The 24,507-nt window shown below is 43.2% G+C and overlaps 1 protein-coding gene across 3 annotated transcripts in view; it reads left to right on the forward strand.

Annotated features, from left to right (window-relative positions):
• Positions 1–24,507, forward strand: part of LOC125466175 (1-phosphatidylinositol 4,5-bisphosphate phosphodiesterase delta-3-like) — a 151,208-nt gene that overhangs the window by 82,325 nt on the left and 44,376 nt on the right. For all 3 annotated transcript variants that reach the window (XM_059638836.1, XM_059638837.1, XM_059638838.1), the window contains exon 5: positions 5,174–5,399. In XM_059638836.1, coding sequence (XP_059494819.1) covers positions 5,174–5,399 — 226 coding nt within the window. The remainder of the gene's footprint in view (positions 1–5,173; positions 5,400–24,507) is intronic.

The raw sequence follows: 24,507 nt of genomic DNA on the forward strand, positions 1-24,507 counted from the left end.
CAATAGAAATGTTTCTCTTTTGTACTTCCCCAGCAGGACTTGATACTCACCCCAAATTCTTACAAATGAGACCTCAGTTCTACACTTCTTTGTCCCTGAGGGCATCTCAGAAGCTGAATGGGCAGTCCCTGCCCAGAGAGAGGGAATCATGAGGCCTAGTTGGACATTACGTTTTGACATTCCTTATCCAGAGAGGCATCATGGCTGGATGGACATTCCCTTTCGGCATTCCCTGTCCAGAGATTAGGCATCGGAGATGTTGGGTGGACATTCCCTGTCCAAAGACAGAGTATCATGGGGATGGGTGGATATTCCCGCCTGCTATTCTGGGGTAAGGCCAGGCAGGACAGGGCAGGACTTATACGCTTAATGGTAAGGTCCTGGGGAGTGTTGCCTAATAAAGAGACCTTGAAGTGCAGGTTCATAGTTCCATGAAAGTGGAGTCACAGGTAGACAGGGCAGTGAAGAAGGCATTTAGTATGCTTAACTTTAATGGTCATTGCATCGAGTATAGGAGTTGGGAGGTTATGTGTCAGGTTGTAGGACATTGGTTAGGCCACTTTTGGAATACTGTGTGAATTCTGGTCTCCCTGCTATAGGAAGAATGTTGTGAAATTTGAAAGGGTCCTGGAGAGATTTACAAGGATGTTGCCAGGGTTGGCGGGTTTGAGCTAAAGGGAGAGGCTGAATAGACTGAGGCTATTTTTCCCGAAGCATCAGAGACTGAGGGGTGACCTTATAGAGATTTATAAAGTCATGAGGGGGCATGGATAGAGTGAATGGCTCAGGTCTCTTTCCTAGACGTGGGTTAATCCAAAACTAGAGGGCATAGGTTTACGGTGAGAGGGCAAAGATTTAAAAAGGACACAAGGGGCAACTTTTTACACACAGGGTGGTGCATGTATGTAATGAGATACCAGAGTAAGTGGTGGAGGCTGGTACAATTACAACACCTAAAAGGAATCTGAATGGCTATATGATTAGGAAGGATTTAGAGAGAAATGGGCCAAATGTTGGCAAATAGAACGAGATTAATTTAGGATATTTGGTTGGCATGGACGAGTTGGACTGAAGGGGTCTGTTTCCATGTTGTGCATCTCTGTGACTACCAAGTTCAATCATTTTAGAGTCTGATTCCATTCTTCAATGTTTCTTACCCATCCCACATCCATTTCAGTTATGGCATTGATTGTTTTTAGCATGCTTTCATTCTCATCTATTCCTAGGCCAATTATGACATGATAATTGGCCTACCAGGTGAAGTGATGGCCTAGTGGTATTATCGCTGGACTGCTAATCCAGAGACCCAGATAATGTTCTGAGGACTCGCTTTGAATCCTGCCATGGCAGATGATGGAACTTGAATTCAATACGTATCTAGAATTAAGGATCTAATGATGACCGTAAATCTATTGCCGATTGTCTGGAAAAACCCCATCTGGTTCACTCATGTCCTTTAGGGAAGGAAACTGCCATCTTTACCTGGTCTGCCCTACATGTGACTCCAGACCCACACTAATGACTCTTAAATGCCCTCTAGGCAATTAGGGATGACAATAAAACGCTCATCCTGTGAATGAATAAAGAAAAAGTGTTTGCATTCAGTAGAGCCCACCCATTTTCTCCTACTCTTGGTTCTTATTATCACTTATTCAGATTTTCTGCCGCATTGGCCTGCTTTCCATAATCTCCTTGTTTACCTACCCCTTTCGTACCTCTCTGTGTCTCTATGGGCTTCATCTCCGCCTGTCCACTCACTTCTCCCCTCCCCCAAATTCGGCTTCAGCATAAATACTATATTTCCCTAGCTCCAAACAGTTCTGATGAGGAGTTCGGAGAAAGGGTCACCGGACCTGAAATGTTATCTCTGTTTTCTCTTCACAGGTGCTGCCAGATCTGCTGAGCTTTCATTGCAATTTCTGTTTTTGTTTCTGATTTACGGCATCCGCAGTTCTTTCAGTTTTTAGTCCAGACTCAACATTAAGCCTACGATAACAAAGTGTGAAGCTGGATGAACACAGCAGGCCAAGCAACATCTCAGGAGCAAAAAGCTGACGTTTCAGGCCGAGATCTCTGATGAAGGGTCTAGGCCCGAAACGTCAGCTTTTCTGCTCCTAAGTTGCTGCTTGGCCTGCTGTGTTCATCCAGCCTCACACTTTGTTATCTTGGATTCTCCAGCATCTGCAGTTCCCATTATCTCTGATCTCTCTCAACATTAGGTCTGCTGTCTTCGCACAGAGGCTACCAGACCTGATAAATTTCTCCAGCAATTTCTGTTTTGGTTTTAGTTTCACACATGCACAAACGCTCACCCACATACTCAATTACCCATTGACACTCATCCAGATGAACATTTACATTAACACACCCTTACTGTTTCAGTCACTCAGGCGAGTACACATTTGTTTACAGTTCCACTGGCATGCAGATTCACACTCATGTAAACTTCCACAGAAACACACTCACTCAGGTTCTTGAGTGGATTTGTAGGTTGTGGGGATTGTGGATGCTGTGGTTGGTTTGCTCGCCGAGCTGGTCATTAGTTCGCAGACATTTCATTACCCTGCTGGGTAACATCATCAGTATAGCCTCCAACAAAGTACTGTTGCATTTTCCCGCCTGGTTTTTAAACTCTGGAATCTGTTGGAGTTGATTACTTCATTTCTGGTATTTCTTCGGAGTGGTGTATATAAAAGGTCTAATTCTGTGTTTATTGATGGCCTTCTTGGTGGAGAACCAGGCCTCGAGAAATTCCCATGCTTGTCTGAGTTTGGCTTGTCCTGACGTTGTCCCAATCGAACTGGTGGTTTTCCTTATCTGTGTGAATGGAGACGAGGGAGTATTGGTCGTGTCCTTTTGTTGATCGTGGGTGTTCATGTATTCTTGTGGCCAGTTTCCTTCCTGTCTGTACAACGTAATGTCTGTTGCAATCCTTGCATGAAATCTTGTATATCTGGTTGGTTCTGCCCATAGTGAGTATGGGATCTTTGGTTCGACTTAGCAGTTGGCATAGGTTTTTTCTGCCACTCTGATGCCCAGTGGTTATAGGAATCTTGTGATCAGTTCAGATATGTTCTTGACGTACTGTAATGTGATGTGTGTGTCAAGGTGTACTGTACCTTCCTGTTGTTATTTGTGCGGTAGGCATCATCGAACCCAGCTGTTTGGGTATCCGTTGGCCTTAAACACTCGGTAGGGCATTCTTCTTCATTTTGGCGTAATTCCGGGTTGCGGCAGTGAGTTGTCATTCATTTAAATAGTATTTTCATGCAACTTAGTTTGAGTGTGTTGGGGTGGTTACTGTTGAAATTCAGGACTTGATCCACGTGTGTGGCCTTTCTGTGTATCTTCGCCAGAAATTCCCCATTGGCCCTGCATTACACCATGATGCCCAGGAATGGGAGCTGTTTGTTCTTTTCTTCTTCCCTGGTGAATTTGATGCCGTTGAGTGTGTTGTTTATGAGTTGATGCGTCTCCTCTAGTTTAATCCGTTTGATGCAAGTGTCGCCCACATACCGGATCCATAGTTTAGGTTGGATCTTTGGAAAGGCCATGCTTTCAAGTCTCTACATCACTGCTTCTGCCATCAGTCCGGAAATAGGTGACCCCATGGGTGTCCCGTTGATTTGTCCACAGATTTGGCCATTAAAGGTAAAGTGGATTGTGAGGCATGGGTCCAGTAATTTCAGCATGTTGTCTATGGAGATGGTGTAACTCGGATCTCGTTCTTTTAGTAGTGCAGCTCATATTTCTCTTGCCAGTGGTATGTCAATCGACCTGAATGTGGTAGTGACGTCAAAGGATACCCTGGTCTTGTCCTTGTCTATTCTTATGTCATTGAGGGATTTGAGGAACTCATAGGTTGAGTGGATTGAGTGTGATGACTTGCTGACTGAGGTGCTTTAGGCTTTGTTGTAATTCCTTGGCTAACCTGTGTGTTGGTGTGCCTGGGAGGGAGACTATGGGTCTGAGGGGTACTCCACGTTTGTGCACTTTTGGGAGGCTGTAGAATCAGGGGTGTTTGTCCCTTCTGGTTTTATGTTTAGGTAGTAGGCTGTGTTGATTTGTCCAGTCTGTTTGAGTCTGTTTAGTGTGTTGATTATTTTATCACCCAGTTGTGGTGTCATCTCCATTCACATGGATAAGGAGAACCACCTATTTGATTGGGACAACACCAGGATCCAAGGACAAGCCAAACAGAGACAAGCTGAGGAATTCCTAAAGGCTTTGTCCTCCACCAAGAAGGCCATCAATAAACATGTAGAATTAGACCCTATATATACTCCACTTTGAAGAAAACCTGGAAATGTGGTAACCATCTCCAGTGGACCCCAAAGTTCAAATACCAGGCACGAAAACACAACGGCACTTCATCGGAGACTGCACTGACGATATTACCCAGCAGGGTAATGAAACGTCTGTGAACTAATGAACCAGCTTGGCAAGCCAATCAATTTATGCTGCAGCTGTACAAAACTATGGTGCGGCCGCACTTGGAGTATTGCGTACAGTTCTGGTCACCGCATTATAAGAAGGATGTGGAAGCTTTGGAAAGAGTGCAGAGGAGATTTACTAGGATGTTGCCTGGTATGGAGGGAAGGTCTTACGAGGAAAGGCTGAGGGACTTGAGGCTGTTTTCATTAGAGAGAAGAAGGTTGAGAGGTGACTTAATTGAGACATATAAGATAATCAGAGGGTTAGATAGGGTGGATAGGGAGAGCCTTTTTCCTAGGATGGTGACAGCGAGCATGAAGGGGCATAGCTTTAAATTGAGGGGTGAAAGGTATAGGACAGATGTCAGAGGTAGTTTCTTTACTCAGAGAATAGTAAGGGAATGGAACGCTTTGCCTGCAACGGTAGTAGATTCGCCAACTTTAAGTACATTTATGTCGTCATTTGACAAGCATATGGACGTACATGGAACAGTGTAGGTTAGATGGGCTTCAGATTGGTATGGCAGGTCGACACAACATCGAGGGCCGAAATGCCTGTACTGTGCTATAATGTTCGATGTTCTATGTTCTATGTAACCACAGCATGATCACTCAGTTTGCCACTTCACTGCTTATTCAGTTGTCATCTTGATTTAGTACCATGCATAGAGGCAACTGTTGAGGGAGCTTTCAGTGTTTCTGCAATGTATCTCATTGACCTCTCTCTCTTACCTCCTTAGCAATGTGACAAGTCCAATACTAACAAATTGGAAGAGCACGAGATCGAGGAGTTTTGCAAGTTTCTGATGCAGCGACCAGAATTGGAGGAGATCTTTAACTACTACTCAGGGGAGGACCAGATCTTGACCGTCACTGAGATCAAGAATTTCTTAAAAGAGCAGAAGGAAATCACCACTGATGAAAATGCAATCGCAATTATCCACAAATATGAGCTGAATGAAACAGGTACAGAATATGCGCATACTTCTATTGCCTAAGTCACACAGACAGATATAAATAACAATTTAACAGTGAATATTTTGTCAAGTTCAGTGACTGTTTCCAAGTTGAAATATATAATTGGCACCTTGCAACACAAACATCTCACCAACAGTTTGAGGAAAGATATCCTGCTTTAAGTGCCCACTTTAAGGGTGACTTCCTCCTCATTTTCTCTGTAAACTGAACCACCAGAGCAGGGTCATTCAGTATTGCAGCACTCCCTCAGTATTACCCCACGCTGTTACCAGTACACCACATGACCAAATGCTATGAAAAAACCTCTGAGACCCTTCTTTCCTGTAGCCAAGGGGGTTATAGACTAGAGCAGGCTGACGTGCTGGCCAGCAAGTGATGGTCCAAATAATGAGGTAGGCGGAACCTAAATGTGCCCCACTCCCCAACACAGTTTCTATTGCTTTAGAGTTGTCTATAATTCAGAATCAGGACCATTGCTCTGGGCACTAATGATGCTGTCCTTAGTTGTTGCTGTCAGTTTTTTTCCTCTACTAGCCTCATCCCCTGATATCATCCACAGTCCTAGGACTTCGCATCTAATAATGCAACCAGAGAATATACTGAATCCATTAGATCTTGAGAGCATGGCATCATGCAATCTAAGCTGGTTAGATCTATGTGGGAGGAATAATGATACCTCTAGGCACAGCAGTGTCTATTTGAAAGTCAATTCTAGCTTCAAGCAGTTAATCCTGGCATTTTACCACATCGCTGGAGGCCATTCAGTCCATCTTGTTTGTACTAGCATTCTAGAGGAGAAACCAACTTAAATCTAATTCCCAGCTTTGTCCCATTACTTTTGCCATTTATATAATGAAATATTTAGCTACATCTCTCTTCCAAAAACCTTTCTGAATTTTGGATTCTTCACTACTGCAGTCTGGTGAGTAAAGTCAATGTATCACATTACAACAACGAAAATATGAAGGAAATGTGCAAATCCTGACTTTCTCCAAAACCATGCTGTGCAGATTGATGGTGTTAGGATTACCCCAGCTCCTTTAAATTCTTTCCATCTCTCTACTCAGACATGACCTCACCCTTAACTCAATGTATTTTAATAAGTAATAACTCTGCATTAATATAACATGGCAGCACATTTAAACAGTTCAAACTGCCTGGCGCACTAAATGTTAAATGTGTTAAATGTGTAGCAATCATTGCTATGCAAACAAGCATTATGAGAATACCTGTTCATCAGTAAACTGATGAGATTGTATACAATACTGCAGCGTCTCCAATAAAGCCAGTAAACAGTGCTATACAGACACGGTAAAACTAGCATCCCACACTACATTTCATTTGTTTAGAGTACAAAATTTATAAGATCGTCACATTTTCAAATCAGTTGTTTAACTGGCTCATTACCCACACCCTGTCCTGCACCAGGCAAGATTATCAGAAATTACCTGATAAGCCAAACATCATCTGTTGCTAAAATATTGGAATCAGTTATTAAGGAAGTAATTGCAGAAGATTTGGAAAATCATAATCTAGTCAAGCAGAGCTAGCATGGCTTCATGAAAGGGAAATCACGTCTGTCCAATTTATTCGAGTTTTTCCAGGTAGTCTGACCAGGAGAGGATAGAGTGGAACTAGTAGAAGTGTTACATTTGGAATTTCAGAAAGTATTCAATAAGGTACGTCATAAAAGGTTAAATCATAAGACAAGACCCCACAGTGTTGGAGGCGGTGTATTGGCACGGACAGAGAATTGGCTCCAGACTCAGGAAACGGCAAGTGGGGTTAGGGATTCTTTATCAGGTTATCAACCTGTTACCACAGGGATCAGTGCCAGGACCACAACTGTTTTCAATTTATATTAATAACTTGGAGGAAGGCAGCATATGTACTGTACCAGATATACGGTCGCCAGATTGTTATGAAAAAGGATAAAGATGGGCCTGAAATCGAAGTTCTCAATCAGGGAAAGGTTGATTTTAATCAAATCAGATATGATATGGCCAGAGGGGATTGGAAGCAAAAATACTTTAAAGTATTTTCATTTATTCACTCACTTGTGGGATGTGGATATTGCTGGTTAGATCAACATTTATTGCCTGCCCCTGTTTGTACTTCAGAAGGTAGTGGTGAGCTGCCTTCTTGAATTGCTGCCGTCCATGTGCTGTTGACTCACAATGCCATTATGGAGGGAGTTCTAATATTTTGACCCAGCACTCTGAAAGAATGGCGATGCATTTCCAAGTCAGGATGGTGAGTGGTTTGGAAGGGAATTTCCTGACAGTGGTGTTCCCATATATCAAGCTGCCCATAGTCCTTTTAGATGGAAGTGGTCATGGGTTTTGGTTGAAGGTGCCTTGTTGAGTTTTTGTAGTTCTTCTTTAGGTGATACACACTGCTGTCACTGTTTTGTCAGTGGGCACAGTTCAATTTGTATGAACTGGCACTAAGGAAGGTCTGAAAACTTTGTGTATTAAACATGTGTAAGTGCAGTGTCATCCTTCAAACCTGAAGGTTGTATTCTCTGTACACATTAACATGTTCATGCATTCAGGTTTCAGGTGCTGAAATTCTCCTTTCCATGATGTAATTAAGCATTTTTTTTGCACCTTGGAATTGTGAAATAGAAAATGAAAAATGTAAACAGTAGATACTTCTGTCGGGGAGGAAATGTTTCAGTGGTTAAAGGTGTCCATCAACACTGGCTTTATTTTATGAAGTGGTAACATAGTGGACGGCAGCATGGGGATAACCCGATTTAAAAACTGAAAGAACTGTGGATGCTGTAAATCAGAAACAAAAAATATGTTGCTGTAAAGCTCAGCAGGTCTGGCAGCATCTGTGAATGAAAAAACAGATTAACGTTTCAGTTCTGGTCACCCTTAAAAGAGCCTTATTAGACTCTAGTCTCATTGTTCGGGAATTCTGAGCTTGAATTATGTCAGATATTGGATCAACACAGAGGGAAACACTTCACAGTAACAGATGTTTCTGGCGAACAGCCAGAAATCGTGTTACATATTGGCACAAATGATATAGCCAGAAATAGGTTTGAGGATATAAAAAGTGATTTCAGGGAGTTAGGATGGAAGCTGCAGAGCAGGACGAACAGAGTAGTGTTCTCTGGTTTACTACCGGTGCCACGAGATAGCGAGGTGAGGAACAGGGAGCGGGCGCAGCTGAACACGTGGCTACGCAGCTGGTGTAGGAGGGAAGGCTTCAGATATGTTGATAATTGGGATGCCTTCTGGGGAAGGTGGGACCTGTACAAGAAGGACGGGTTGCATCTGAACTGGAAGGGGACCAATGTCCTGGGTGGAAGGTTTGCTCGAGTAGTTCGAGAGGGTTTAAACTAGTATGGCAGGGGGGTGGGAACCTGAGCTGTATACCAGAGGTGAGCATTGATGCAGGTGAGGCAGTAGCAAGAGGTAGACCAGCTAGTGGGAAGGATTTTCCTGGGAAGGAACCAAGGGATCGGTTAAAGTGTGTTTGCTTTAATGCAAGGAGTATCAGGAATAAAAGTGATGAACTTAGAGCATGGATCAGTACCTGGTGCTATGATGTTGTGGCCATAACAGAGACATGGGTTTCTCATGGGCAGGAATCCAGGGTTTAGAATCATTTAAAAAGAATAGGGAGGGGGGAAAAAGAGGAGGGGGTGTAGCACTACTAATCAGAGAGGGTATCACAGCTACAGAAGCTTCCTTTGTCGAGGAAGATCTGCCTACTGAGTCAGTATGGGTGGAAATTAGGAACAGCAAGGGAGTAGTCACCTCGTTAGGGGTTTACTACAGGCCCCCCAATAGCAGCAGGGAGATTGAAGAAAGCATAGGTCGACAGATTTTGGAAAAGTGTGGACGCAGTAGGGTTGTTGTAATGGGTGACTTTAACTTTCCTAATATTGATTGGAACCTCCTTCGAGCAGAAGATTTGAATGGAGCTGTTTTTGTAAGGTGTGTTCAGGAGGGTTTCCTAACGCAGTACGTTGACAGGCCGACGAGGGGAGAGGCCATTCTAGACTTGGTGCTCGGAAACGAGCCGGGGCAGGTATCAGATCTTGTGGTGGGAGAGCATTTTGGTGATAGTGACCATAACTGCCTCACATTTTACATAGCTATGGAGAAGGAGAGGATTAGGCAGAATGGGAGGATATTTAATTGGGGAAGAGGAAACTATGATGCGATTAGACATGAGTTAGGAAGCATGGACTGGGAGCAGTTGTTCCATGGTAAGGGAACTATAGACATGTGGAGACTGTTTAAGGAACAGTTGTTGGGAGTGATGAGTAAATATGTCCCTCTGAGACAGGCAAGAAGGGGTAAGATTAAGGAACCTTGGATGACGAGAGCGGTGGAGCTTCTAGTGAAAAGGAAGAAGGTAGCTCACATAAGGTGGAGGAAGCTAGGGTCAAGTTCAGCTAGAGAGGATTACATGCAGGCAAGGAAGGAGCTCAAAAATGGTCTGAGGAGAGCCAGGAGGGGGCACGAGAAAGGCTTGGCAGAAGGAATCCGGGAAAACACAAAGGCATTTTACACTTACGTGAGGAATAAGAGAATGGTCAAAGAAAGAGTAGGGCTGATCAGGGATAGCATAGGGAACTTGTGTGTGGAGCCTGAGGAGGTAGGGGAAGCCCTAAATGAGTTTTTTGCTTCTGTCTTTACGAAAGAAACCAACTTTGTAGTGAATGAAACCTTTGAAGAGCAGGTGTGCATGCTGGAATGGATAGAGATAGAGGAAGCTGATGTGCTGAAAATTTTGTCAAACATTAAGATTGACAAGTCGCCAGGCCCGGATCAGATTTGTCCTCGGCTGCTTTGGGAAGCGAGAAATGCAATTGCTTCGCCACTTGCGAAGATCTTTGCATCCTCGCTCTCCACTGGAGTCGTACCTGAGGACTGGAGAGAGGCAAATGTAATTCCTCTCTTCAAGAAAGGAAATAGGGAAATCCCCGGCAATTATAGACCGGTAAGTCTCACGTCTGTCGTCTGCAAGGTGTTAGAAAGGATTCTGAGGGATAAGATTTATGACCATCTGGAAGAGCATGGCTTGATCAAATACAGTCAACACGGCTTTGTGAGGGGTAGGTCATGCCTTACAAACCTTATCGAGTTTTTTGAGGATGTGACTAGAAAGGTTGATGAGGGTCGAGCTGTGGATGTGGTGTATATGGACTTCAGTAAGGCATTTGATAAGGTTCCCCATGGAAGGCTCATTCAGAAGGTCAGGAGGAATGGGATACAGGGGAACTTAGCTGCTTGGATACAGAATTGGCTGGCCAACAGAAGACAGCGAGTGGTAGTAGAAGGAAAATATTCTGCCTGGAAGTCAGTGGTGAGTGGGGTTCCACAGGGCTCTGTCCTTGGGCCTCTACTGTTTGTAATTTTTATTAATGACTTGGACGAGGGAATTGAAGGATGGGTCAGCAAGTTTGCAGACGACACAAAGGTTGGAGGTGTCGTTGACAGTGTAGAGGGCTGTTGTAGGCTGCAGCGGGACATTGACAGGATGCAGAGATGGGCTGAGAGGTGGCAGATGGAGTTCAACCTGGATAAATGCGAGGTGATGCATTTTGGAAGGTCGAATTTGAAAGCTGAGTACAGGATTAAGGATAGGATTCTTGGCAGCGTGGAGGAACAGAGGGATCTTGGTGTGCAGATACATAGATCCCTTAAAATGGCCACCCAAGTGGACAGGGTTGTTAAGAAAGCATATGGTGTTTTGGCTTTCATTAGCAGGGGGATTGAGTTTAAGACTCGTGAGATCTTGTTGCAGCTCTATAAAACTTTGGTTAGACCGCACTTGGAATACTGCGTCCAGTTCTGGGCGCCCTATTATAGGAAAGATGTGGATGCTTTGGAGAGGGTTCAGAGGAGGTTTACCAGGATGCTGCCTGGACTGGAGGGCTTATCTTATGAAGAGAGGTTGACTGAGCTCGGTCTCTTTTCATTGGAGAAAAGGAGGAGGAGAGGTGACCTAATTGAGGTATACAAGATAATGAGAGGCATGGATAGAGTTGATAGCCAGAGACTATTTCCCAGGGCAGAAATGGCTAGCACGAGGGGTCATAGTTTTAAGCTGGTTGGTGGAAAGTATAGAGGGGATGTCAGAGGCAGGTTCTTTACGCAGAGAGTTGTGAGAGCATGGAATGCGTTGCCAGCAGCAGTTGTGGAAGCAAGGTCATTGGGGTCATTTAAGAGACTGCTGGACATGGATATGGTCACAGAAATTTGAGGGTGCATACATGAGGATCAATGGTCGGCACAACATTGTGGGCTGAAGGGCCTGTTCTGTGCTGTACTGTTCTATGTTCTATGTTCTATGTTCTATGTACACCAAGAGAAGCTGAGGAATTGTGGGCAAGTGTGAGTAAGTTGCTCAATTTTAAAACAAGAGATGCACACATTTTGTGATGATTGGTGAGCGGGCCTTCGAGTTGGAAATTCATCTTGGGTGTCAACAGAATGCAGTGTCTAATTGTCGATCAGTTCTACAGCTCTGTTACTCGAGCAGAATCTTCCTGGCATGTCTCGGGTCCCAATAGCAACACAGGGAAACTCCAGCAGTTCCTCTTGGAGTGGAAGCAGCAAACTACTTGCAACCACAGAGCAGCCAACTGATTAGATATGCAGATAGTGACACCTTCAGCTGTCCCCAACATTCTTTGTCTGGCAGGTAGAAGGTACCACTGAAAGTGCAGCAATCACATGGTAGTGCTTGATATCTGACTGTCCTCTGCTAGCAGCCTGATCCTCTCCCTCTTTTAGCTACCCCTGACCCTCATATCTACATGTGGTGACCAAAGGCCAGGCAAAGATCTGCTCAGCACGATTTTTAAGGCCTACATCCTGTCTTTACCAGTGGAAGTCCCTACACTTTTTCTCAGCCACACTCTGGTCTTCACCTGCCGAGGGTGGTCAACTCCATCGTTGAGGTTAACTGCAGAGAACTCTTCGTGTTGACCCAGTCATGTCTGTGGACACTCACTGACCCTGGAACTGGAAGCCATAGCCCTGTACTGTTCCTGAGTCATCTTTGATCTCTCTTTCTATCCATCCTCCTCATCCTTGACCAATTAACATTCAACAGTGAGCTCTCTGTACAAGGTGATTGCGAGACTACATCTGGAGTGCTGTCAGCAGCTTTGGTCCCCTTATGTAAGGAAAAACTTGTCATTTAATTGGAGGCAGTTCATGGAAGATTCACAGAGATGCTGCCTGGTATGGAGAGACTGTCTTCTGAGCAAACATTAAACAGGTTTGGACTCTAGACATTGAAATCTAGAAGGATGAGAGGTGATATTGTTCAAACATACAGGATTGTTAGAGGGCTTGACAGGGTATATGTTGAAAGGATGTTTCCCCTCAGAAAGAGTCTAGGACCAGAAGGTATAGTCTCAGAATAAACGGGTGCCAATGTAAGACAATGATGAGAAGAAATTTCTTAGCATTGTGAATCTTTAGTACCCTTGCCACAGAGCAATGCGGGGACAGAGTCCTTGTGCATTTTTAACGTTGAGATAGATTCTTGATCAGTAGGAGAATCGAGCTTATGGGGAAAGGGCAGGAAAGTGAAAATGACTAGTGTCTAACCAGCCATGATCCTATTGAATGCTGGGGCAAAGAACAAAGAAAATTACAGCACAGGAGTAGGCCCTTTGGCCCTCCAAGCCTGCGCCGATCGAGATCCTCTGTCTAAACCTGTCATCTATTTTCTAAGGGCCTGTATCCCTTTGCTCCCTGCCCATCCATGTACCTGTCCAGATACATCTTAAAAGAAACTAACGTGCCTGCGTATGCCACCTTTGCTGGCAACGCGTTCCAGGCACCCACCACCTTCTGCGTAAAGAAGGTTCCACGCATATCTCCCATAAACTTTCCTCCTCTCACTTTGAACTCATGACCCCTACTAATTGAGTCCCCCACTCTGGGGAGAAAGCTTCTTGCTATCCACCCTCTCTATACCCCTCATGGTTTTGTAGACTTCAATCAGGTCTCCCCTTATTCTCCGTTTTTCTAATGAAAATAATCCTAATCTACTCAACCTTTCTTCATAGCTAGCACACTCCATACCAGGCAACATCCTGGTGAACCTCCTCCGCACCCTCTCCAAAGCATCCACGTCCTTTTGGTAATGTGGCGACCACAACTGTACGCAGTTGTTTAGTACTCTAAATGTGGCCGTACCAAAGTCCTGTATAACTGTAACATGACCTGCCGATTCTTGTACTCAACAGCCCGTCCGATGAAGGAAAGCATACCGTATGCCTTCTTGACCACTCTGTGTGGACCTGCGTTGCCACCTTCAGGGAACAATGGACCCGAACACCCTGTTCTCTCTGGACATCAATTTTCCCCAGGACTTTTCCATTTACTGTATAATTTTCTCTTGAATTAGATCTTCCAAAATGCATCACCTCGCATTTGCCCGGATTGAACTCTATCTGCCATTTATCTGCCCAACTCTCCAATCTATCTATATTCTGCTGTAATATCTGACAGTCCCCTTCACTATCTGCTACTCCACCAACCTTCGTGTCATCTGCAAACTTACTAATCAGACCACCTATACCTTCGTCCAAATCATATACGTATATCACAAACAATAGTAGTCCCAGCACACATCCCTGTGCAGGCTCAAGGGGCCGAATGGTCGATTTCTGCTCCTATTTCTTATGGACTTCCCTATTTCACTGTTCTCCTCTTTTCCCAATGGCTCACACTGGAACTGCTCCAATTACCCTGGACATGACAATCAGTCATCATTGACCTTCCCTCAACTATCCTTAACTTGCTGTCCTGCCACTTGTTACCCTTGACTCTCAGGTGTGTGCTGTTGACCTTCCCTGTTCAATCTTTGACCTCCCCACATTCATGCTTGACCCTCTGTGTGGACACTTCCTTGTGTAGTCCACCTTCCACCGTCTGTCTTCCATGAGCCTTGGTAAAGTTACCACTTGCCTCTCTCTCTCCTCAGCAATGCTCCTTTCACAGTCACTGCCAAACTCAATTATCAAAGCCTACTTTCCTGATTCAACAACATGTCCCAAACAATAACTACAGCTGTTTTTTAATCTATATCCAACACAAAGACCATCTCACCTGCTGTGTGCTACCTCTAATCAGTCATAAATCTCTAAGTTTATGTTTCCACTTTGCTGCACATTTCATTCCTGAAGTACAAAGAAATCTGGCAGAGTTTTATTTGAATGACATCCTAATCATCATTTTGATCACTCTGTAGGTCTGCGCATTTTGTTCTAACTGTCTAGCTGTTTTGATCACTGCCTCACTATTTGTGTGTCCCACTCTCCATCTGTCCGTTTGTTTGTCTGTCTGTCTGTCTGTCTCTCTCTCTCTCTCTCTCTCTCTCTCTCTTGCTGTATATCTGAGTACATCTTTTGCTGTGAATTACTGTATTTAAAAAGAGATATCCAACACTTAAAAGACAAAAATGGAAATTAATGGAAAATCTCAGCAGGATCAGATAGTGTCTGTGGAGAGAGAAACAGAGTTAATATTTCAAGTCCAATATGACTCTCCTTCAGAACACCTGCTGTCAGGAAATGCGATTTGGCCTCAATCTGCTGCCCATTAATCATTAATGGATGTGAGTTTGCTCGCTGAGCTGGAAGGTTAGTTTTCAGACGTTTCGTCACCATTCTGGGTAACATCGTCAGTGAGCCTCCGACGAAGCACTGGTGTTATGTCCCACTTTCTATTTATAAATAGAAAGTAAATAGAAAGCGGGACATAACACCGGCGCTTCGTCGGAGGCTCACTGATGATGTTACCTAGAATGGTGACGAAACGTCTGAAACCTAACCTTCCAGCTCCGCGAGCAAACTCACATCCAGAACCTCAACCTGAGCTACAAATCTTCTCAAAACTCGCTATTGATCATTAATGTTCATCTCACTGTTGGGAAACTGGTATTGGCCACCTGCCAATGAGTGCCCCCATTCACTTCAATTTCCATGCAGGCTAACGTCACGTGACTCCACCTTCAGCTTCATGACTCTGATAGAACTGCATTTGGTGCTGGCATAAAGCAGACAGCTCAGTCATTACCATACGCCCAAATCATCCATTTGACAATTCAAAAATAATTAATGAATTACAAAGAAATAGTTTGAACTTCAGATGCTGGAGTCAGAAGTAACACTGTGGAGCTGGAAGGGCACAGCGGAAATTTCTGAAGAACGGTCCTGACCCGAAACATCAACTTTCCTGCTCCTCTGATGCTGCCTGGTCTGCTGTGTTCCTCCAGCATCACACTGTGTTATGAATGAATTACAAACATTGCCCACCGGGGTAGTGCAACGCTAACAAAAAAAAGTGTGAAGATGAAGAAGATGTGAAATCAAAAAGGAATTGGAGAGTGAAGCCATGCATCCCAGTCCCTGCAATGTCCCTTCTCGAAATCTCAATGCTGCATTAATGATTAAGGTGGCCAAGGGGTATTATAACTTGACTCTTAATCGGGTAATGTTCTGGGCATCCAGGTTTGAATCCAACCACAGCAGATAATGGAGTTTGAATTCATTAAAAAATCTGAAAATGAGTCTAGTAATGACCATGAACCCATGGTCAACTGTTGGAAAAATCCACCTGGTTCACTAATTGTCTTTAGGGAGGGAAACTGCCATCCTTACCTGGTTTGGCCTGACGTACATATGACTCCAGACCCACAGCAATGTGGTTGACTTTTAAACTGACCCTCTGGGATCAGCTTAGGGATGGTAAATAAATGCTGGCCTAGCCAGTGATGCCTAAACCTGTGAATGAAGAGAAAAGAGGTGAATCTTCACATATCCAGCATTAAAGAAAGTGTAACTGAGGTCTCACTGACCTGTGTGATGTTCTCCAAGACGGTTGTGTGCCTTCAAGGCTGAGCTTTGCTTGTTTCCTTTCAGCCTAAACTTAACTGTTGTTGAAGTTCAGATCTCACGATATCTTGGCGTGCCGAGCGCAGAGAATTGACAGAACAACGATGTTTCAGATGCCACCACCTTCTTTTTGGCCAAAGTGATTGCCAAGAAAGAGCAGCCAGGTATAGGCAATATTGACAAAAGTGTCTCCTAAAAATCCTTTATCATTTGAAATAAAATCACCTGATGATTAAGGCCAATGGAAAGAGTTAACACATAATCCCAGCAAACAGGGAAACTGATGCAGCCAAGTGTCAGAGAGCGAGAAATTAAATAAAGACCAGGGAGGTTACGGTATCTTAGTGAGTAAAATAGATCAATATAAAATAGTCATTTAGATAATAAGAAAATCTTAAAGCGGCATATCTTTCGGGGAGACTGGTAACACAAAATGAAATACACTGCCTTTACAGAGGAAGTTGCAGACGGTAATGTCGTATTAAGTGAAAATGAAATAATGCAGATGCTGGAAATTTGAAACAAACCTAGAAAAATCTAGAGAAGCTCAGCAGGTCCTGGCAGCATCTATGGAGTGAGATGCCAATTCAACTCTTCTGAATTCAGTATTGAGGTACTTCCAGACAGACTTGATGCATATTCCAGAGAGAAAGGAATAGACGGAAATAAAAATAGCACATGATGGAAATGCTTGGGGAGCATTTGAGGGGAGACAAACTGAGTTATTAGGCTGGATATTACCTGCCCTAACTGAGTGAGGGGGGGTATATGAAATAGAGGGAAAGGCAAGTCCATCACAATGACTGCCAGTCCCATGCTCAGCCACATAATTCAGAGAGTGGAAAGGAGTGAAAATTGGCAGCGTGCCCACCATGTGTAAATAAATAGAGATTAATCGAACTTGCTAAAGGTTTGACTGATGCCATGATAGGCTTGGCACAGGCAGTCAGTGGGGTGGAGTTGACAGTTTTTTTAAAAAATGCTTATGAAAGCTGGAAGGAAGTGGCTGTGATCATTGGAGGATGCCCCTGCCATTGAGAACTCCATTCCCCCTCCTCTCCCCCGAGAAAATCACCCTGACTTTCTTCTTCTTTATAACAACCAATATTAGTTTCATCATCATCATCGTTGCACTCCCTTACCAGACAAAATACTTTTCTCTCTGTTTGTTCTGTCCATTTGTTTAATCATTTAAGATATCTTGGCAATGTCACTTCTTAATCATCTGTATTCAGGGAAATACAAGGCTGGCCTATAGAGTTTGTCCTCCATAAATGAACCCTGTAAACACTGGTATAATTTTAGTGAATCTGTGCCTCTGAGGCCAACATGACCTTCCAGAGAAGGTTGGCTGAGGCTCTGTACAACAGAAGCATCGTGTCGTTTCCTTTGTATTCGTCCTTCCATTGAGCCCAACATCCATTGGGCTTTAGGAATATAGTGTGGGCCTGTCATTAAGCTATCTGTGATCTATATACACAGATTACTGCTCATTACTTGTCCCTTTTTGTTACAATTAAAACTCAGGACACGAACCATGTGCAAATAAACACAAAAAATGTTGGAAGAGTTCAGCCAGTCAGACAGCATCTATCAGGGGAGAAACGATTCGCCATTCAGGCCTATACACTTCTACCAGGACAACTGCATACTGGGCCTTGTCTGAAATGTTATCGTTGATGGAGAGTGGGGTACATAGGTCAGGGGTTTGCAGATGATGGCAAGAAAGCTCACGAATGTAGTTCAGCTTCTGCTGGGACACCAGCCAGGGGAATGAGGGGATGTTCCATCGGTCTCCCTGCCCTGTTATTAATGTCCTGCCTGTGCTGCAGGCAGCTTTAATCATGGCCTGCAAAATAGAACTGGTTTGTTATTAGTTCATTTCCAAAGCTACAGAGGGAAGGTGGAAATGGGACCAATGTTCCTTGTAAGCCTCACAGCAAATTGAATGTTCATGCACGTTTACCGACTTGCTGGGACTTGCTGCTATGGCCAGATCTCAAAATGTAGAGTGGAACTAGGTGAGCTTCTCAGACAGAGCTAGTAATGAAATGATGAGTTCATTGCTTGTCATCATTTGTCTCTCTGGGTTCCTTTATTTGAAGCAAAAATTACTTTTAAAACAGAAGTTACTTTATAAAGCAGACATTATAGTAACCAACTGATTTCTCTGTGTGCAGCTTACAAACCCACTGGTCAGCTCAACCATCAGGCAGAGTCACAACATTGTATGCATGTGGAGTGTTTTAATGTGAATTATTTTAAAGGTAATGTACACAAGAGGAACCTACCTAGACTCATGAAGATCCTACTTAATCCTAAGTTACCTCTTGTTCTCGGACTTCAGAGGAGCTATGCAGGAAAAAAATCCTTAACTGTTATAGCAAGAAAGTTTTTCATTTTTTTGGTACCCTTCATATCCTCGGTATGCCACAAATCCGTTTACCGCCATTAACATACATATGAAGAGTCTCATAGGAAAGACAGCAGCTCGTGTGCATATATCAAACAATTATGTGATGCTGACCGGACCATTAGTATTGTTAGTTAAGACACAAAAATTAACGAGGCCACCAGGATAACATTGCTGCTCAGCTTTGAAACAAGCCTTGGAAATGTTCACAAAACCCTGAGGGGGGCCTGTTCTGAAAGGTGACTCCTTGGCAAGAGCAGCGCACTCTCAGACATGCGTTCTTTTGTCAGGTGGATTATCTGCTCAAGTCCTCAGGACTGGGGTTTGGAAACACAAGCCTCTGAGTGCAGTTTAGTGAGGCACAGGCGACATGGCCTTAACTCTTCTTGTCTAATCTACCTCAGAGTGTTCAACAGGGATCACAACACAGAGTACTGAACACCTTTTTGTAATTTGGAAAGGTCCTGAATGGTGGGAAAGCACTAAGCTTCTTAGACCGTCCAGATCTTTAAATTTCACTTTGAACAAATAAAACAACATTTCAGTAAAAACATCATGCTGCTTGTTACAAAACAGAAATTCAGATTGCCAAGATACAGAAGTTTCAAACGGGGAGACCTAAACACAGTGTGGGCATGTTAAAATAAGAATGTTCAAATAAAATGTTTGCAGGGTGTGACCAAGGAAATGTTTAGCTTGGTTAGAAGGGTGTACTACTTGGAGTTCTGTTAGCAATTATGTTATATTTTTATTTTTAGAAGCATTGAATGATTATTGCCAGAACATAACTGAACTAACACAGCCCAGCACTGCCCTGAACTCCCCAGCACCGCACCGCACCCCCTCCCCCCCGCCCCAGATCCTACAGCTTCAGTATATCAGAGAATGTCGAAATGAGGGGGCTGGAGTGTATTAAAGTTACAGTGAGAGCTGGAGTGTAACATAGGGAAATACAGTGCGTATATTTGGTACTTCAGAAAGTTTCACATTGAGGGTGTGGAGGATATCACTGTAAAAATTGACGGGTGTGGAGTATATCGCTGTTATAGTGAGGACATTGCGGTATGTCAGAACGTGGGAGTCAGGGGTTTGGGGTATGTCAGAATGTTACTATGAAACATGTAGGATACGTCACAGTTACAGAGTGTATCAGTTACATGGTATATCAGAGTGTTAAAGTGAAGCGAGTGGAGTATGTCAGAATGTTACAGTGAGGCGAGTTGGGTATAATAATGTAACAGCCAAGGGGGCAGGTTATATCAGAGTGTCACACCAAGGGGTGTGGGGTACATCAGAGTGTTAAAGGAAGGGGTTTGGGGTATATCAGAATGTTAAAGAGTGGCGTGTGGGGTACAACAGAGTATTGCAGGGAAGGGTACATGAAAACACATGGGCTAAAGCAGGATTAGTTCTTTCAGTTTCTCAAGCTGGCTCCACCATTCAACATGATCATAACTGATGTGATCATAACATCAAATCTACATTGTCGTCAAACCTGATGGCCTTTCACCCCCTCACATGACAAGAATCTATCCACCTATGCCTTGAAAATATTCAGGGAACCCCCCCCCCAACAATAGTTATAAATTCTCCCATAAGGGGAAACACCCTTTCCACAGTACCTTATTGCGACCCCAAGATCTTTTAAAAGTTTCTTTAAAATCACCTCTTTTCTAAACTTGAGTGGCTACAAGTCTAGCCTTTCCTCAAAAGACACATTACAGGTAATTCTCTTACAAACCTTCCCTGAACTGCTCTCAACATTGAATCTCTACAGTGCAGAAATAGGCTATTTGGCCCATTGGGGCTGTGCTGACCGTCCTATGAGCATCCCACCCAAACCAAGCCCTGTACCCTATCCCAGTAACCCAGCATTTAGCAGGGCTAATCCCACCTAACCTGCACATCTCTGGACTGTGGGAGGAAGCCAGAGCACCTGACAGAAATCCATGCAAACACTGGGAGAGCATGTAAGCTCAACACGGACAGTCACCTGAGGCTGGAATGAAACCTGGGTCCCTAGCATTGTGAGGTAGCAGTGCTAATCACTGTGCCACCCATATTTACATCCTTCCTTAAATAAGGTAACAATGTAAATTCACTAACGCCCTGTATAACTAACGCATAACACCCTGCTGTTATATTTAATTCTCCTCATGAAAAATAATAGCATTCCATTAGCCTTCCTAATTCAGAGTTCTGCAATCTCTCACATTTTAGATAGTATGCTTTTAATGCCTCTTGCCAAAACAGACAATTTTACGTTTTCCCACATTATACTCCATTAGCCAGACCTTTGTCTGCTCACTTGATACTACAATGAAAATGGAAAAGCATGCTGATTCTCAAGCCCCACTACTCCCAGGGTCCTCACAAAAGTTAATTATTTAATCAAAGCACCTAAAGACCTATTTATTGAAACCACATTAGCAGAAAATACTGATCAGGTTTCTGTACCTACTTAGAGCTGTTGTTTATTACAAATAAATAAATTATTATCACAAATAAACAGCTATGAACCATTAACAAATGGTTCTACTAGTTAAAACTCTAATCCCCTTTTAAAACTTTACACACACAAAGACAAACAAAACAAATTAGTTAAACGGTGGAGAGGAAGAAATGGGAATCGCAGTTCAGTAGTACCAGTCCATAGGGTTCATTGAGATGATCTTTTTGCTTGCCAAAACGTTATGTTCTTCCATCTCTTTTCATCAGGTTTCTTCACATCCTTGCATGAGGCACAGGACAATTGGTACAGTAACTGCAAAGTCTGCTAGTTACTCATTAACAGCAACAACTTACAGCACCTGATGGGAGAAAATGTTTTCTTGAGTCTTCGGGTATTTCACTGCAGAGAGGAAGACACCATCTCACTTTCAGATATCCAAAGACTGCTCCCAATATCATTTACACCTACAAGGTGTACAGCTGCCTAGGAACCAATCAGAGAGTTGTTGTCAGGCTGAAGACATTTACTTTCTACAACTGTTCCAATAGCACAAACCAATCAGCTACTTTTTGCTGGCCAAACTGCACTCTACCTATATTTCTCTGTGTGCCAGGCCATTCACAAACAGCTTTCCCTCACTGCCTGAACAATCAGAAATACAGAAAATAAAATTATATGCTTTTTACAGAAACCTCTTTATGTCTACTGAATAACTTATTTTTCTACCAGCTTTGAGTAATTAGCAAATTTAGTAATTGTACCTTTAATCCCTTTATCTAAAATTATAAAAAGTTGAGATCCCAGCACTGATATCTATAGCACATCATTTGCCACACTTTGCCAACATGCATAAGATGTATTTATGCCTACAGTTAACATTGTTAGTGAACCAATCTTCCACTCACTTCAGGATGAGCGATAACCCCCTTGATATAGCATTTTTTCAAGTGTAACTGGGAATATAAGTACATCCACCAGTTCCTCATTTTTTCCTTTTTGGTCATTCTTTATTGGTTTATCTGTTTCAGTTCTCTGATCTAACACCTGCCCTTGTGCAATTCTATGTTCTTTTTCTTTAAGGTTGATATTATCTATAAGATTTCTAGTTAATCAGCATTGTGGGACCATTCCTCATAATTTTTCTTACTCTTTGGAATGTGTCTGTTCTGTCTGTTTGAAAATATCCCCTTAAATGTCTGCCACTGCAACTCTATTGATTTACTGTTTAACTAATTTACCAGTTCACCTTGGACAGCTCTGCTTTCATGTTGTCATAATTTACCTTATTTAGAGTCATAGAATAATGCAGCATGGAAACAGCCCCTTCGGCCCAAACATCCATGCTGACCGTGGTGCCCGCTGAGCTGGTTCCAATTGCCTGCGTTTGGTCCATATCCCTCTAAACCCTTCTCATCCACGTACCTATCCAAATGTTTTTTAAAGGTTGCTATTGTACCTAACTCAACCACCTTCTCTGGCAGCCCATTCCGTATGTGCACCACTGCATGAAGAAGTTGCCCCTCAGGTCCTTTATAAATTTATTCCTTCTCACCTTAAACCTATGCCCTTCAATTCCCCATCCGTGAGAAAAAGACGACATGCGTTCATCCTATCCGTGCCCTCAATATTTTATACACCTTAATACAGCCACCCCTCATTCTCCCACTTTCCAAGGAATAAAGTCCTATCTTGGTCAACCTCTCCCTATAACTCAGGCCTACCAGTCCTGGCAACATCCTCGTAAACCTTGTCTGCATTTAATTTTTTTTAAAAACTGTCTAAGGCACAGGCCCGTCTCTCTGAATGTAAAATAAATCATGTTCGGGTCACTGCTACCTAATTTTCACTATGAAATCATTCATTAGTCCTATCTCAAAAACCAATACTAAGTTTAATATAATCTAAAGATCACCAGACCTGAAACATTAACTCTGTTTTCTCTTCACAGCTGCTGCCAGACCAGCTGAGCTTTTCCAGAAACTTCTGTTTTTGCTTTTAATGTAACCTATCTCTGGTTCCAGGATATGCTGTTTTAAGGAACTATCCTGATGTTACTGTGAAATGTCAACTATGCTATCTTTGCCCATTTGAATTTTCCATTCTATATATGTAGATTAATATCTCCCATGATTATCATCATGCCTTTCAAAAAAGCTCAGAGCATATTTTTGTTTATGCTCCATTCTGTTCTATGTTTCATAATTTATCATGCTCAAACATCTTGACACAACACTCCCAATTCCACTTTTATTTCCAGTCAAGATTCCTTCTATACTTTATAGGATAGAGATTTCAACTGATTAAGAAAGCACAAAGAACAGTGCAGGACAGGAACAGGCCCTTCGGCCCTCCAAACCTACACTGTCACATTTTGCCCTTCCATACTAAAACTGTCTTCACTTATAGATCCCGATCCCTCTATTCCCTTTCTGTTCATGTATTTGTCCAACTGCTTTGTGAAAGCTGCTATTGTGTCTGGTTCCACCACCTTCTCTGGCAGCACATTCTAGGCACTCACCACTTGCCTCTCACATCTCTTTTAAACTTACCCCCTCGCATCTTTAACCTGTCTCCCCTCGTAATTGACCCCTTTTACCCTGGGCAAAAGCCTCATACTTTCTACTCTATCCATGCTATTCACAATCTTATAAACTTCTATCAGGTTGCTCCTCAACCTCCCATGTTCCAGTTAAAACAAACCCAGTCCATCCAACCTTCCTTCGTAGCTAAAGTCCTGCATACCAGCCAACATCCTGGTAAACCTTTTCTGCACCCTCTCCAAAGCATCCACATCCTTTTGGTAAAGTGGTGACCAGAACTGGATACAATATTCCAAGTGTGGCCTAATTAAAATTCTATAAAGCTGCAGCATAACTTGTCTGTTCTTATACTCAGTGCCTCTTCCAATGAAGGCAAGCATGCCATAGGCCTTTTTAACTACTGTATCTACCCGTGCTGCTACTTTCAGTGATGTGTGGACCTGCACACGCAGATCCCTCTGCATATCAATGCTCCTAAGGGTTATGCCTTTCACTGTAAAATTTCCACCTGTTCATGACTCTCCAAAATGTGTCATTTGTCTGGATTAAACTCCATCTGTCTTTTTTCTGCCCATGCCTCCAACTGAGCTATATCCTACAGTATCCTCTGACAATCCTCCTCACTGTCCACAACTCCACCAATCATTGTGCTGTCCGCAAACTTACTAATTAAACTAACTACATCTTCCTCCAAATCATTTATGTAGATCACGAACAGCAGAGGTCCCAGCGCTGATCCTTGTGGAACACCACTAGTCATATCCCTCCATTCCGAAAAGCATCCTTCCACCGCTACCCTCTGTCTC

Source organism: Stegostoma tigrinum, chromosome 31, assembly GCF_030684315.1.
Source record: "Stegostoma tigrinum isolate sSteTig4 chromosome 31, sSteTig4.hap1, whole genome shotgun sequence".
In the NCBI taxonomy this organism is placed as follows: Eukaryota; Metazoa; Chordata; class Chondrichthyes; order Orectolobiformes; family Stegostomatidae; genus Stegostoma; species Stegostoma tigrinum.